A 15,663-nucleotide genomic window follows, 5' to 3' on the forward strand; every position below is an offset into this window, starting at 1 on the left:
ACACATGCTCATTTTTAGACTATTAGTTAGTCCTTATTTCATATGTCCTGCATAATATAAAACTTTCTTTTCCCAAGTCCCATGTTACACTTGTGGTCAAAGAAAATTGGAAACTTGTATCATACATGATGCATAATACAAAGGTACTAGGTGGTTCAGAACTATCTAATTTCATGAATAAAAATACTAATCAGTCTCAAATCTTACTTTGAAGATTAGAGTTTTGTACCGGAATGGACATAGCCAGTCTGAAAGAAGTGGCCCAGGATAGAACTGACTGGAGGACACTGATCCAACGAGTGACCGAGAGTCGACTTCGACTGAGCGGTTAGAAGAAGAAGACTTCTTTGAAATTAATAAATGTCACTCTTCAAAAAATCTGAAAACTTCTAGACTGCATCTTGAAGGGTCAGAAAAATGTTTAGAAAGACTGCTAGTATAAAATATTCTTTTCCTTGTTAAATTGACATGGAAGTATACTCTGAAGGGTAAAATAAAAGCTAGTGGACAAAAACCTAATCATTGTCAGTTGCACCTGTACAACCAGTGCACTTAACATGGCAGATTAATAATATGAAACTAGAGCGCATCAAAGGAGGTAATTGTTTCAATTACCTAATTTTTACAAACAGCTCAGTACCAAATTAGCCATACAATTAAATGTGTAAGAAGACACTACCTTTTAATGCAGTCTTTCCCCAGCTAATTAATTAGATGACCAGTGGGTAGGAAGAGCCAAGTAAAATTGAAAATGTCACAACAAATATAGGAGTGAAAGTACAAAACACAGGTAAAGATATAAAAGATAAACAAAAAAAAAAGCAAAAGGGGCAATTCTGCATTCAAATACACTTTGTATTTTTATTCACACTTAGGATCAAATATTTTATTCTAATCTTTATCTTTTCCTTTCTTTTTACTTTTCTTCGGTCATTCTGGGTTGCAGAATTGAAGAATTTTTTTGTGAAATGAATCGACCCATGTATTTATTTTTTAAAGCCTGGTACTTATTCTACTTATTCTATCAGCCGCTTTTGTCTCAACTGTTAAGTTGCAAGGATGTAAACCCACCAACACTGGTTGTCAAGTGTGTGTGTGTGTGTGTGTCTGTATGTGAAGTGGGGACAAACACACACACATACACATATATACAACAGTCTTCTTTCAGTTTCCATCCACTAAATCCACTCACAAGGCTTTGGTTAGCCTGAAGCTATAGTAGGAGACACTTTCCCAAGATTCCTAACAGTGGGAGTGAAACCAAACCCATGGGATTGGAAGCAAGCTTCTTACCACACAGCCACACATGCACCTATATTGTTGAGGATCTTTCTAAACCATGCACACATCAACATAGGTAAGACTGGGATTCCACTTTGGGGCTAGAAAATTATCCAGCCTGCAATGATTGATAAACCTTTTGTAAAGGTCCAAGTGAGACCCACAATGGACTACTGCTCCCACAGTTGTTGTTATCAGCTGCTACACACACATATCCTAGATAAATAATAGGCTACTCATGTGAACGGGAGCAACGTGAAATAAAGTGTCTTGCTCAAGAACACGACACACAGCCTGGTCTGGGAATGGAACTCACTAACGACAAGTTGGAATAGTTGCAGACTGGAACAGAAACAGTGTGAATTGACATGAAAATACTGAAGCTGACAAAATGTAAACTTCTCATTTTGGAAATGGTTTTTTCAGAACTCTTAGGATTAACCCTTTAGTATTTAAACCGGCCATATCCGGCCAAAATAGTTAATCTGTTTTATGTTCAAACTGACCAGATCCAGGCTCTCACACCTACCCTACAATGTTATTCTACATTAAGTAATAACACCATCAAGATCTTGAAGATATGAGAAAATGCATGATTAATTGAAATCAATGGGAATCAATAAGCATTATGTTTGATTGATAATCTGAGCACTAAGGGGTTAAAGAACAATGGAAAATTTGAAAACCAAATGTTCTACTGCAATCGTTTATATAAAGCTTGATTAAACAAAGGTTCCATAAAGATTATGAAAATGGAATCTACAAATAAAAATCAGATCAATCATTGTGAAGCTCAGGTTTTTAGAAGTTACAAAATAAAAAAAAAATAAAGAGAAACATAAAAACTTGGGTTGTTATTTGTATTCTTTCTTTTCTTTCTTTTACTTGTTTCAGTCATTTGACTGCGGCCATGCTGGAGCACCGCCTTTTAGTTGAGCAACTCGACCCCGGGACTTATTCTTTTGTAAGCCCAGTACTTATTCTATCGGTCTCTCTTTTGCCGAACCCCTAAGTGACGGGGACGTAAACACACCAGCATCGGTTGTCAAGCAATGCTAGGGGGACAAACACAGACACACAAACACACACACACACACATATATATACATACATATATACGACAGGCTTATTTCAGTTTCCGTCTACCAAATCCACTCACAAGGCATTAGTCGGCCCGAGGCTATAGTAGAAGACACTTGCCCAAGATGCCACGCAGTGGGACTGAACCCGGAACCATGTGGTTGGTTAGCAAGCTACTTACCACACAGCCACTCCTACACCTCAATTCTCAATTTCAGAGGTGGAGATGGATGGATGGATGTGTTTGTGTGTTTGCATGCATAATGGTTGTGTGTGTGTGTGTGATGGATGCATGTATATGTGTGATGGTTGTCGGTGTGTGATGGATGTACATACGTGATGGATGCGTGTGTGTGATAGTTGTGTGAGTATGTATGTACATATGTGGGGTACCTTTGGGCTGACCGCTGTCTTGTGAGTAAATTTGGTAGATAAAAACTGTGTGGAAACCTGTTGTGTGTGTGTGTGTTTATAACCCCATGACCATTTGATACCAGTGTTGGTTTGTTTACATCCCCATCACTCGGCAGACCAGCAAAAACAGACTGATAGAATAAATATCAGACTTTAAAAAGAAAAAAAAAAGTACTGGAGTCAATCTGCTTAGCTAAAATCCTTCAAGGTAGTGCCCCAGCATGGCCACAGTCTAGTGACTGCAACAAGTAAAAGTCTCACACAAGCAAGCAAACTGGTATATCTTTTCCCGTACATCAGTGGTAGATCTAAACATCACTGACAAACAGTTGCTGTTCAAAGTCCTTGTCACTATTTCACCATCAGAAGCATACTGAGTCATGATTGGCCCAATTAGAGATCTATAACCAATAATATTATTGACTATTAAATGTGCTACCAAATACGATAAAATAAAAAGCTATGAAAAATATGGATCAAAGATTACAGAGCAAGCTTTTGAAGTGTAACATATTGTCTTGTTAAAGGAGCTTCAAACTGTAGAATGCTGGTTTCAGTCATTGGATGGCAACCATGATGGGATACAGTCTTGAAGGGTTTAATCAAACAAATTGACTTCAGGACTTATTTTATTCTATCTCTGATCAAACTGCTAAGTTACAAGTGGTGATGGCTGGATAGAAACGTTAGCATGCCAGGCGAAATGCTTAGCAGTATTTCGTCTGCCGCCACGTCCTGAGTTCAAATTCCGCCGAGGTCGACTTTGCCTTTCATCCTTTCAGGGTCGATTAAATAAGTACCAGTTATGCACTGGGGTCGATGTAATCAACTTAATCCATTTGTCTGTCTTTGTTTGTCCTCTCTGTGTTTAGCCCCTTGTGGGTAGTAAAGAAATATATATTCTTTTATTCTTTTACTTGTTTCATTCATTTGACTACAGCCATGTTGCAGCACCACATTAAGGGGTCTCAGTCGAACAGCTCTACCCCAGGAGTTATTCTTTGTAAGCCTAGTACTTATTCTATCAGTTTCTTTAGAAACCTTTTAATTAACAACATTCATGGATTTATTTATGGAGATTTGACACAGAATGAAAGAAAAACACCTGAGTGAAACAGAACCAAACTAATTTGTGCATCATCTAATATATATATATATATATATATATATATATATATGTATATATATATATATGCATGCAGCATCTAACACACGTACATGTACCAAAACACACATGCAACAAATAACACATGCACATACACCAACACACACGCATATCCAACAGCACACACACATGCAACAACAGACACACCAACTAATAAATATAGACATGCCAACTTGCACCTCAACACACATGCACCAACACTAACTTACACATCAACAAACACACACACACACACACACATATATGTACACCTGAACCAACGGATGCATACAAATCCACCTACCAATACACTCACACACCAACACACACGCACCAGCTATCACCCACCCACCCACACACTCACCAACTACCACTAACACACACACACACATGCACCAATTAACACACACCCCACTAACATAGATAAGGAAAATAAACTTGGCGATGAGTCAGTCAGTAAGAGATAAATCAAAGTTAAGTTTTAAAATTTGACAACTCCAAAGAAAAAACATTCAGAATCTTATGAAAATCTAATAAACCCGTTAGCATTTAAGCCAGCTAAACCCAGCCAGAATATTCTGCATGTTTAAGCAATGTGTTCATGGATGATTAAGGGGTTAGATGGATGGGGGATCACTCGGCTCGTCCGTCGATGAAGAGCGCGGCTATCCGCGTGAACTGATGCGAATTGCAGGACTCGGTGAACATCGACACCTCTTAATGAAGGTGGCGAGCTGGCAGAAACGTTAGCACAGCCGGCAAAATACTTAGCAGTACTTCGTCTGCTCCTACGTTCTGAGTTCAAATTCCGCCGGGGTCCACTTTGCCTTTCATCCTTTCGGGGTCGATTAAATAAGTACCAGTTATGCACTGGGGGTCGATGTAATTGACTTAATTCCTTCGTCTGTCCTTGTTTGTCCCCTCTATGTTTAGCCCCCTGTGGGCAATAAAGAAATAAGGGGTTAGATGGGTACTGATGAAGGGACAAAATCTCCTGAAACATGGCATATATGCCCATCACTTTTTCATCTTCAATTTCATTGTTTCAGGTATGAAATGCCATAACAAAAATCAGTGCTGGCCATAATTTCTATAGAACACCCATAGAGAAAATCTTAACAAGTGATGTCTGTTTTATGTTCAAACTGGCCAGATCCAAATCTCACACCTACCCAACAATGTCATTCTGAAAATATACCATCACATCATTGAAATCTCAAAGCTATGAGACAAAATAGGATTAATTCAAAACAATGTGAATAAATAAGCATTACATTTCAGAGAGGGTCAATCAGCCTTGAAAGGTTTAGTTAAAGAAATCACCCCCACCCCCGTGCTTTTTTTTTTTTTTTTAATGCAAGGTACTTAATTCTATCAGTCTTTTTTTCCTGACCTGCTAAGTTATGGGAAAGTAAACAAACCAGCACAGGTTATCAAGACTAGTGGTGAGAAACACACACACACACACACACAACAGGTTTCTTTCAGTTTCCATCTACCAAATCCAATCACATGGCTCGCTCAAGGTGCCACACACTGAGACTGAATCCAGAACCATGTGGTTGAAAAACAAACTTCTTACCACACTGCCACTCTTGCACCTATATATATATTACTCTTTTTTTTACTCTTTTACTTGTTTCAGTCATTTGACTGCGGCCATGCTGGAGCACCACCTTTAGTCGAGCAAATCGACCCCGGGACTTATTCTTTGTAAGCCCAGTACTTATTCTATCGGTCTCAAAATGGGACATGGGACTATCTTCTACTATAGAATTGGTTTTACCCTAGTTCATCTAATGAGCCCCAGTTTATTACTAGTATTTAATTTGAATAAGGAAGAAAGTCGAAGTATGCTCAGCCAGGGTTTAAACTAGGAATGTAAAAAGAACATGACTAAATCCTGTTAGGGGTTTAAACTAGTGCCTTACAAAATGTAATGGGGACTAGAGGTAGCAGTGGAGGGGAAAAAAATAAAATGGAAAAGGGTAAATACTTCCAGCGAATACAAACACCCAATACTTCATAGCAAACACGTCCTCAGTACATAGGTACAGAATGTAAAGAGAAGTGAAGTGGTTGGTACTGAATGCAAATACTAGCATCACCATCACCATCACCATCACCACCACCCACATGACCAATCTGAAGTAGGTTAATTATCATGGTATCTATTTCCGCTCTACCTACGAGGGAATCTATTAAAAAATTACTTTCAATAAAATGATAGTCCACTTCAGTTACTAGTCTCTCTGCTTCTTTCAAACTTCCATTGAACGGACAAAGTAAATTTTTTTTTTTAGGGCAGAAATAGGTGACTGTAGCAGCAACAGCTGTGGTACCAACATTTAAAAGAAAGAATGACAAGTCACTGACAAGATGGTCTCATACACACAATACTTCTCTATCTATCTGTATACACACTTGGAAAAAATCAATAGCTACTTATAAACATTTATATACCTCAACACTGCCTGTCCGTCTGTCTGTTTGTAGATAGATAGACAGATGGATAGATAGATGGATAGATAGATAGATAGATAGATAGATAGATAGATAGATAGATAGATAGATAGATAGATAGATAGATAGATAGATAGATAGATAGATACAGATAGATAGATAGATAGATAGATAGATAGATAGATAGATAGATAGATATATAGGTAGATAGATAGATACAGATAGATAGATAGATAGATAGATAGATAGATGGACAGATAGATAGACAGATGGATAGATAGATAGATATATATATATAGATAGATAGACAAATGGATAGATAGATAGATAGATAGATAGATAGATGGATAGATTTTACTTGTTTTAGACAGATTGTGGCCATGCTGGAGCATGGCCTTGAAGAGTCTTTAGTCAAATGAATCAACCCCAATACATTATATACTCTTTACTCTTTTACTTGTTTCAGTCATTTGACTGCGGCCATGCTGGAGCACCGCCTTTAGTCGAGCAAATCGACCCCGGGACTTATTCTTTGTAAGCCCAGTACTTATTCTATCAGTCTCTTTTGCCGAACCGCTAAGTGACAGGGACGTAAACACACCAGCATCGGTTGTCAAGCAATGCTAGGGGGACAAACACAGCCACAGAAACACATACACACACATATATACATATATACGACAGGCTCCTTTCAGCTTCCGTCTACCAAATCCACTCACAAGGCATTGGTTGGCCCAGGGCTATAGCAGAAGACACTTGCCCAAGGTGCCACGCAGTGGGACTGAACCCGGAACCATGTGGTTGGTTCGCAAGCTACTTACCACACAGCCACTCCTGCGCCTATATATATATATATATTTTTTTTTTGAGCTTGGTACTTATTTTATCAGTCTGTTTTGCTGAAATGCTAAGTTACAGGAATGTAAACACACTAACACCAGTTGTCAAGCAGTAGTGGGGGACAAACAAAACACACAGACAGACAGACAGACAGACAACACACACACACACACACACACACACACAGATATATATACATACAATTGGCGTCTTTTGGTTTCCATCTAACAAATCCACTCCCAAGGCTTTGGTCAGCTCGAAGCTATAGCAGAAGGCCCAAGGTGCCATGCAGTAGGGCTGAACTTAGAACCATGAAGTTGGGAAGCAAGCTTCTTAACACAAAGCCATGTTTTATATATGACTGTCCACTAAACAACTACGACCAAACTGCACAAACAATGTCTTCAATGAGAAAATAGCCCAGGAGCATCATGTGTCTAGTGGCCTAATTCTGATATATGGCTTTCTATCAATAAACTAGCACTTATAAGGCCCACTGCATCAATTTGCCCAGGGACCAATGATACTGCTAAGACAGGCCCTGTGTAGAAAGTGCCAAAATGTTTTCTTATAAAGTTTGTTCATAGAATTCTAGTATCAAAACACAATTGTCTAAAGCAGTGGTTTTCAACCAGGGTTCCGCAAGAAGTTACAAAACTGCTAAAATCGACAGTAATTTTTAATTCTCCTGTGCAGATGTGTGTGCATAAGACAATTAAATTATTAGCCAGGGGTTCCTCGAGCCAGTGGAATGTTTCCTTGGGGTTCCGCTCCAGCAAAAATGTTGAAAAGCACTGGTCTAAAGTGTTGTTTTTTTTTTATATTTTTTCCTTTAAATTTTATCTGGCAGTTAACCAGAAGTAAAGGAATTTTAGCATTAAGTTCATTTTAAAATAATATTGAAAGGAAAAAGAAAAAAAAATCAATGAATTTCTAAGTTTTCTAATCACATTTTCTGAATTCTCTTGTGAAAGTTTCAGTTTCATTCTAGCAATTTTAGACAAGCATTCAAAAACAAATAAAACTAAAAATATTTAAAAACTAAATGAACGTGGGGGTGCAGTGAGAAGCTTACTTCCCAACCATATGATTCCAGGTTCAGTTCCACTGTGCGTCACCTTGGACAAGTGTCTTCTATAGCCTCAGGCTGACCAAAGACTTGTGAGTGGATTTGGTAGACAGAAACCAAAAAAAGCCTGTCATATATATATATATATATTTGTATCTGCTTTTGTGTTTATGTTTGTCCTGTCAGCACTTGACAACCAGTGTTGGTTTGTTTACATCCCCATAACTTAGCAATTTGGCAATAGAAACTGATAGAATAAGTACTAGGCTTAAACAAAAAGTAAGTATAGAGGGGTAAATCATTCAACTAAAAATTATTCAAGGTGGTGCCCCAGCATGGTTGCAGTCTAAGGACAGGAAAACTTTAATTTCATGACCAACTGAATTTTGTAAAAAAAAAAAAAAAAAGAATCAAAGAACAGAAAAATAGGAGAGATTTACATTCACGTAATTTATATATATATATATATCATCATCATTTAATGTCTGCCTTCCTTGCTAGAATGGTGGGACTTGTATGTATATATACACATATATATATAAATGAGGGTGCATGGCATAGTGGTTAGGGTGTTGCACTTACAATCGCTAGATTGTGATTTCAATTCTTACACTGGGTGGTGAATTGTGTTCTTGAGCAAAACTGTTTTTTTTAAAAAAAGTCAAGGGCGACAATCTAGAAAAAATTTTAAATTTTATACAGTTACCACTATACAGTTGTCGGTTTTCCAACCCCACTGTTTATATGAATTTAAACAAATGTCCAACTCAACTGCTTATTCAACCCCCACCCCTTTTATTTGGTATATGGAGAGTATGTATGTATAGGAAATAAGTGGTGCTGGTTGTGGGGTTATGGAAATAATAGTATAGTGAAAGCTATTCAGTGACAAAAGAAATAATTATGATACAACTTCAAGCTGTGAAATATCAATGTGGCTGCAGATTTCAAATGTCATGTGGAAACATAACAGGAAATGTACTTAATTCAAATAGAAATTATTGTAGCTTCAAATTCAGGCACAAGACCTGGAATTGGGAGGGAAAAAGCAGGGATTGGAGAGGAGGGGATTAATCGATTAAATCGTCCCCGGTATTTGGCCAGTATTTTATTTTATTAGGAATTCTGCAGGGATGAACAACAAAACTTATCTCAGCAAGATCTGAGCTCAGAATGTAAAGAGCTGGAACAAATATTGCAGTCATTTCATCTGACAATAACAATGCTACTAATCTATCAGCTTTATAATAATAATAATAATAATAATAATAATAATAATAATAATAAGAAGAAGAAGAAAAGAAGAAGAAGAAGAAGAAGAAGAAGAAGAAGAAGAAGAAAAAGAAGAAGAAGAAGAATAATAATAATAATAATATAATAATAATAATAATAATAATAATAATAATATAATAATAATAATAATAATAATAATAATAATAATAATAATAATAATAATAATAATAATAATAATCGTCATCGTTTAACGTCCGTTTTCCATGCTGGCATGGGTTGGACGGTTTTGACTGAGGGCTGGCGAACCAGACGGCTGCACCAGGCTCCAATCTTGATCTGGAAGAGTTTCTACAGCCGGATGCCCTTCCTAATGCCAACCACACCGAGAGTGTAGTGGGTGCTTTTTACGTGCCACCTGCATGGGGGCCAGTCAGGCGGTACTGGCAATGACCTCGCTCGAATCTTTTTACACGTGCCACTGACACAGGTGCCAGTGAAGCGACGTTGGTAACGATCACGCTCGAATGGTGCCCTTTTTACATGCCGTGGGTACGGAAGCCAGTTGGCTGCTCTGGCAACGATCACATTATTTTTATTATTACTATTATTGGCAAAATTGTAGCATGCTGGGCAAAATGCTTAGTGGCATTTTGTCCATCCAAATACTGCCAAAGTTGACTGTACCTTTCATCCTTTTTTTGGTGGGTGGTTGATAAAATAAGTACAAGTTGAGGCCATTGTAATCGACTTATACCCTGCCTTGAGCTTGATGGCCTTGGGCCAAAATTTTAAGTGATTATTATCATTATTACTAAAGCTGGCAGAATTGTTAGCACGCCATGCAAAATGCTTAGCGACATTGCATCCATCCTTATGTTCTGAGTTCAAATTCCGCCAAAGTCAACTTTGCCTTTCATCCTATCAGGATCAATAAAGTACCAGTGAAACACTGGGGGCCAATCTAATCAACTAGTCCCCTCCCCCCAAATTTCAGGCTTTGTGCCTTTAGTAGAAAAGATTATTATTATTATTACTGAAAAGTAATGTTTGTTGCCACTTCAACATGGCTGTTCTGTTGATTCTCACAAGGACACCCCTATCCCACCCGCAGAATAGTAGCATAACAATACTTCTTAAGCAATAAAATAAGTTGAGTAAACAAAATATATATCCACATAGGTGCATGCATGACCACGTGGCAAGAAGTTTGCTTCCCAACCACATGGTTCCAGGTTCAGTCCCACTGTGTGACACCATGAGAAAGTGTCTTCTCCTAAAGCCTCAGGCTGACTGAAGTCTTGTCAGTGGATCTGATAGATGGAAACTGAAAGAAGCCTGTCATATATATGTACTGGGCCATCCCATAAATAACAAATTTTTTTATACTTCTTTTATTTTTCAAAATTAAGAAAAACAAAGTTTTTTTTAAATCTAAATATACTCTCCTTCATTTCCTACAATGCTCTCCCATCTATCTGGTAGACTTGCAAGGTCCTTTTTCTAAAATTCACTTGTCTGTGATGAAAAATATTCCTCCAGTACTGTTCTGACCTCATCTACAGAATTCATATTTTTTCTGTCCAAATGATTTTGAAGACTGTGGAATAAATGATAATCAGATGGGGCAATGTCTGACGAATATGGTGGGTGGGGCATCGTTTCCCATTCAAACTGCTTCGGCCTTTGGAATGTCATCCCTGTTGGATGTGGTCAAGCATTACCCTGATAGAAGAACACCTTTTGTCTTGAAACCAAAGATGGTGCTTTTCTTCTAGCGCTGACTTAAGCTGCTCATAGAAGATCTCCTTTGTTATCATTTGGTTTGGGTTTAAAAGTTCAAAGTGGACTAAACATTTCATATCCCACCAAACAGATAACACCTTATGTGGATGAAGACCTTCTTCAGCCTGGGGTGCCAGTATTTTTCCTTTCCTTACCCATTGTCTCCGGCACTTGACATTTTTATAGAGAACCCATATCTTGTCACTAGTCACTATTTGGTCCGAAAAAGGTTCATTCATGAGATGTGACAGCAAAGAAGAGCACACATTCACTCTCTGTGTGAGATTAGACTGGGAAAGTTTGTGATGAACCTACTGACCCAATTTGCTGGCTTTTCCAATGGCACGCAAGTGTCAATGAATGGTTGAATGACCAAATCCAATCTTCTTTGCTAGTTCGACAGTTATGAGGAGATTTTGTTCCACCAGGGTTTGCAGGACATCCTTGCCAAGCTCTACAGATCTTCCAGGACGAGGCTCATCTTCTAGGATGTAATTTCCGGATCGGAATTTCTGGAATCACCGTTGACACTGGCTTATGCTTATTGTCCAATCCCCATATACTACATTAATATTCCTCGCACTTTCCATTGCATTGTTGCCTTTATTGAAGGCATAAATCAAAATATGTTGAATATGCTCCTTTGTCACTTCCATTATAGCTTTGAAAAAATAACTATTAAAACTGAAGTACACTCTTCAAAACTTGCACTAAGAATAAGCATGAGGTAAAATTACTACCTGCTTTTATAGCAAATTGATGCAGGTAGTTTATCCTGTCCCTCTCCGACTTTTAGTTCATGTAATTGAAAAAAACTGCATTATTTATGGGATGACCCAATATATATATGTGTGTGTGTGTTTGTTTACCACTTACTGCTTGACAACCGGTGTTGGTGTGTTAACATTCCTGTAACTTAGCAGTTTGGTTTGGCGAAAGAGAGCAATAGAATAAGTACCAGGATTTATAAAAATAAGCACTGGGATTAATTCTTTTTTGGACTAAAACTTTTTAAGGTGATGCCCCAGCATAGCCACAATCTGAAACAAGTAACAGATACACATATGACATACATACATGCATATACATCTATGTATATATATATCTATGTATATATATATATATATATATATATATATATATATATATATATGTGTTCACCCACAAGAAATACGTTAGGATATAAAACTAATTAACAAGAAATGGAATAGCAGCATTAAGTTACGTATCAATAACGAGCGTATTTAAGTCAAGCTTAAGTGACTAACTTTTATTAAGCTGTTGCTCAAAAGTTTACTCATTCCGTTACTTCAGGAGGGGGCTGCGCATTTCTTGACAACGAGAGCTTTTCTACATCGTCGTTCAACCTGCTAAAAACTACTGTCAAAATCTCCCAAAAGCATACACTACTATTATAAAAAGGAAGGAAAAGTATGTTAAATAATAATAATAATAATAATATGTATAGTCCTACTTGCTCTCTCTCTCTCCCTACACACACACTCACACAAATACCAAGCTGGTTACGGTCAGAATGCTTTTGATCATAGGTAGGTCTGCGCAATCAAGGTTAACCCGATGCCAAACAGCTACTTATTTCTCCACTGATTACTAATTAAGGTAAAAAAAATTTTTTAAAAAAAACAACTTCAACATTAAAAATAAAGATCAGCCTTACCTGTAACGAAGCTTGTCCATGCTCCTTTTTGTGTATGGAGTCGGATCGTAATACTACACATTCCATAGCTGACAGCAGGTGGTAAAAAAAAAATCTACGTCAACTATCAATATACATAAATATATATATATACCTTTATATATACATATATTTATATATGTATGCTAGATCGTTTGTGTATATATTAAAGTATATACGTATTCATATGTGTATAGAAAGTATGACAGCAATGTTTTTTAAACTCTTAGCTTTCGTAAAAGAAGCATTGAAAATTTTTTTGCCAGTTTTTAAATAATCAAAACCAACAAGTAACGCCAGTATTAAAAACCTACATCCGCCCTAGATGTAACTTTAAAAATATATTCCTTCATAGACATATATTTATAAGCTGATATGTGTAAGGTATTTCCATTAGTGCACGGAAGTCCAACAGGTATTAGAGACAGATATAAATAAAAAAAATGTTATTAAAATTCTATATTAGAGATCTGAGAGGAGAGTAGGAGGAAAGGAAGGAAGAAAAGAAGAGCACTTTAAATGATTGCTGACTGACTGATTGTTACGATGTGGGTAGGTAAACATCAACATATCCCAGCTTTTGCATATACACACCTTAATGTGACCAGGTAACAGCGGATTTTGTGTATACACACTTGTAATCAAACACACACACACATGATTTTTCCCACTTTATAATAAATAGTAGGCTTTGTCACTCCCTGACTTAGTTTAAAAAAGAAAAAGGCCAGCGAGAAAGCTTGTCAGTCTAGTATTTGATAGCCTTCATTGAAGGTCAGTATATAAATATATATAAGGTATACCTTTTCAATACCTGAAGTTACCTTTTTTTTTTAGCAAGCTGGTGGTGAAACACGATTAAAAATATATTAGCAAATAAAAGGAGAAAAAGTTTGATTATTTATTTTACAATATGTTATAGCCATCGTCACTCACTTAACGTAGTTTTCCATGCTTGCATGGGTTAGATTGAATTTTGTTGAGGAAAGTTTCCGATACCTGTGTGCTCTTCCTGTCACTAATCTTAACTTGTTTCCAAGCAACGTATACTTCCACATGGCCAGACATGGTTTTAACATTAGAATGAAAATGAACAACCCCTCTTGTGCGGTGATGCTCGTTTACAACAGGACATAGTGTCTAGACAAAAGTATACACACACGCACATGCACACAATATATCTTTTATCTGTTTGTCATTAGACTGCGGCTATACTGGAGCACAGTCTTGAAGAGCTTTTAGTCGAATGAATCGAGCCTAATACTTTTTTTTCCCCCCTCAGCCTGTTATTCATTCTGTCTCTTTTTGCCAAACTGCTAAGTTACAGAGACGTAAACAAACTGACAAACGGTGGGGAGACACACACACACACACACACACACGTATATACAACAGGCTTCTTTCAGTTTTAATCAATCAAATCCACTCACAAGGCTTCGGTCAGCCTAAGGCTATACTAGGAGATACTCACCCAGGGTGCCACGCAGTGGGACTGAACCTAGAACCATGTGGTTGGAAAGCAACCTTCTTACTACACAACTATGCCTATATAGATACACACACACACACATCCATGACTGCATACACACACAAGCACAATGGGCTTCTTTCAGTTTCCATCTATCAAATCTACTCATAAGGCTTTTGTCAGCCCTGAGCTATAGCAGTAGATACTTGTTCAAGGTCCCATGAAATAAAAGTGAATCCAAAATTACTTGGTCAAAAAGCAAGTTTCTTAACCACTTATGCCTTTTTTTTATATTGTAAAATAATATTTGAATAAAATATTGATATTGTAAAAGAAAAAATAACAAGTCCAGAAAAATGAGAGCTGAAGAAATGTAAAGTTAAAATCAACACAAAATGAAGTCTTTTATGGTTTAAACTTTTTGCAGTTACAGATGCTGATGCTTGTGGTAACAAGCTTCCCTCCCAACCACACGGTTCTGGGTTCAATCCCATTGTGTGGCACCTTGGGCAAGTGTCTTTCTACTATAGCCTCAGGCTGACTGAAGCCTTGTGAGTGGATTTGGTAGACGGAAAGATAGGATAAATATTTCAATTACCTGAAGATTGACTGTAACCATAACTTGAATTATTACGAATTGGACAGCCATGAAACGATTGTAGTGTTTTACTCATTATCTTTTATTAAACTTTTAATACTTTTGATATATATTTAAAATAATATAAATTAATTAATTTTATGTATTGGCTTAAGTTTTTCATTGTTTGATTTGCCTAATAGTGGTTTTATCTCTAATTTAATATAATATATATAATATATAATATATAATATATATATATTCTTTTACTTCTTTCAGTCATTTGACTGCAGCCATACTGGAGCACCACCTTTAGTTGAACAAATCGAACCTAGGACTTATTCTTTGTAAGCCTACTACTTATGCTATCAGCCTCTTTTGCTGAACTGCTAAGTTACGAGATTCTTTCAGTTTCCATCTACTAAATCCACTCACAAGGCTTGGCTAGTCCAAGGCTATAATAGAAGACACCCAACATGCCACACAGTAGGACTGAACCCAGTTAGGAAGCAGGCTTCTTACCACACAGCCACTCATATATAATAAATATATTATATATATATATATAATATATATATATATATATATATATATATAATAATAATAATAATAATAA

At 36.9% G+C, this 15,663-nt stretch overlaps 1 protein-coding gene across 6 annotated transcripts in view; it reads right to left on the reverse strand.

Moving 5' to 3' along the window:
* Positions 1-15,663, reverse strand: part of LOC115224461 (RIMS-binding protein 2) — a 595,300-nt gene that overhangs the window by 524,317 nt on the left and 55,320 nt on the right. The window contains exon 1 of one of the 6 annotated variants that reach the window (XM_029795363.2): positions 12,985-13,534. The exons of the other annotated variants lie outside the window; for them this stretch is intronic. Within the exon in view, the coding sequence (XP_029651223.1) occupies positions 12,985-13,050 (66 nt within the window). The 5' untranslated portion in view covers positions 13,051-13,534. Of the gene's footprint in view, positions 1-12,984; positions 13,535-15,663 lie in introns of those variants that run through there. 6 annotated transcript variants of the gene reach the window in all.

The sequence above is a fragment of the Octopus sinensis genome, linkage group LG25 (assembly GCF_006345805.1).
Source record: "Octopus sinensis linkage group LG25, ASM634580v1, whole genome shotgun sequence".
Taxonomy (NCBI): domain Eukaryota; kingdom Metazoa; phylum Mollusca; class Cephalopoda; order Octopoda; family Octopodidae; genus Octopus; species Octopus sinensis.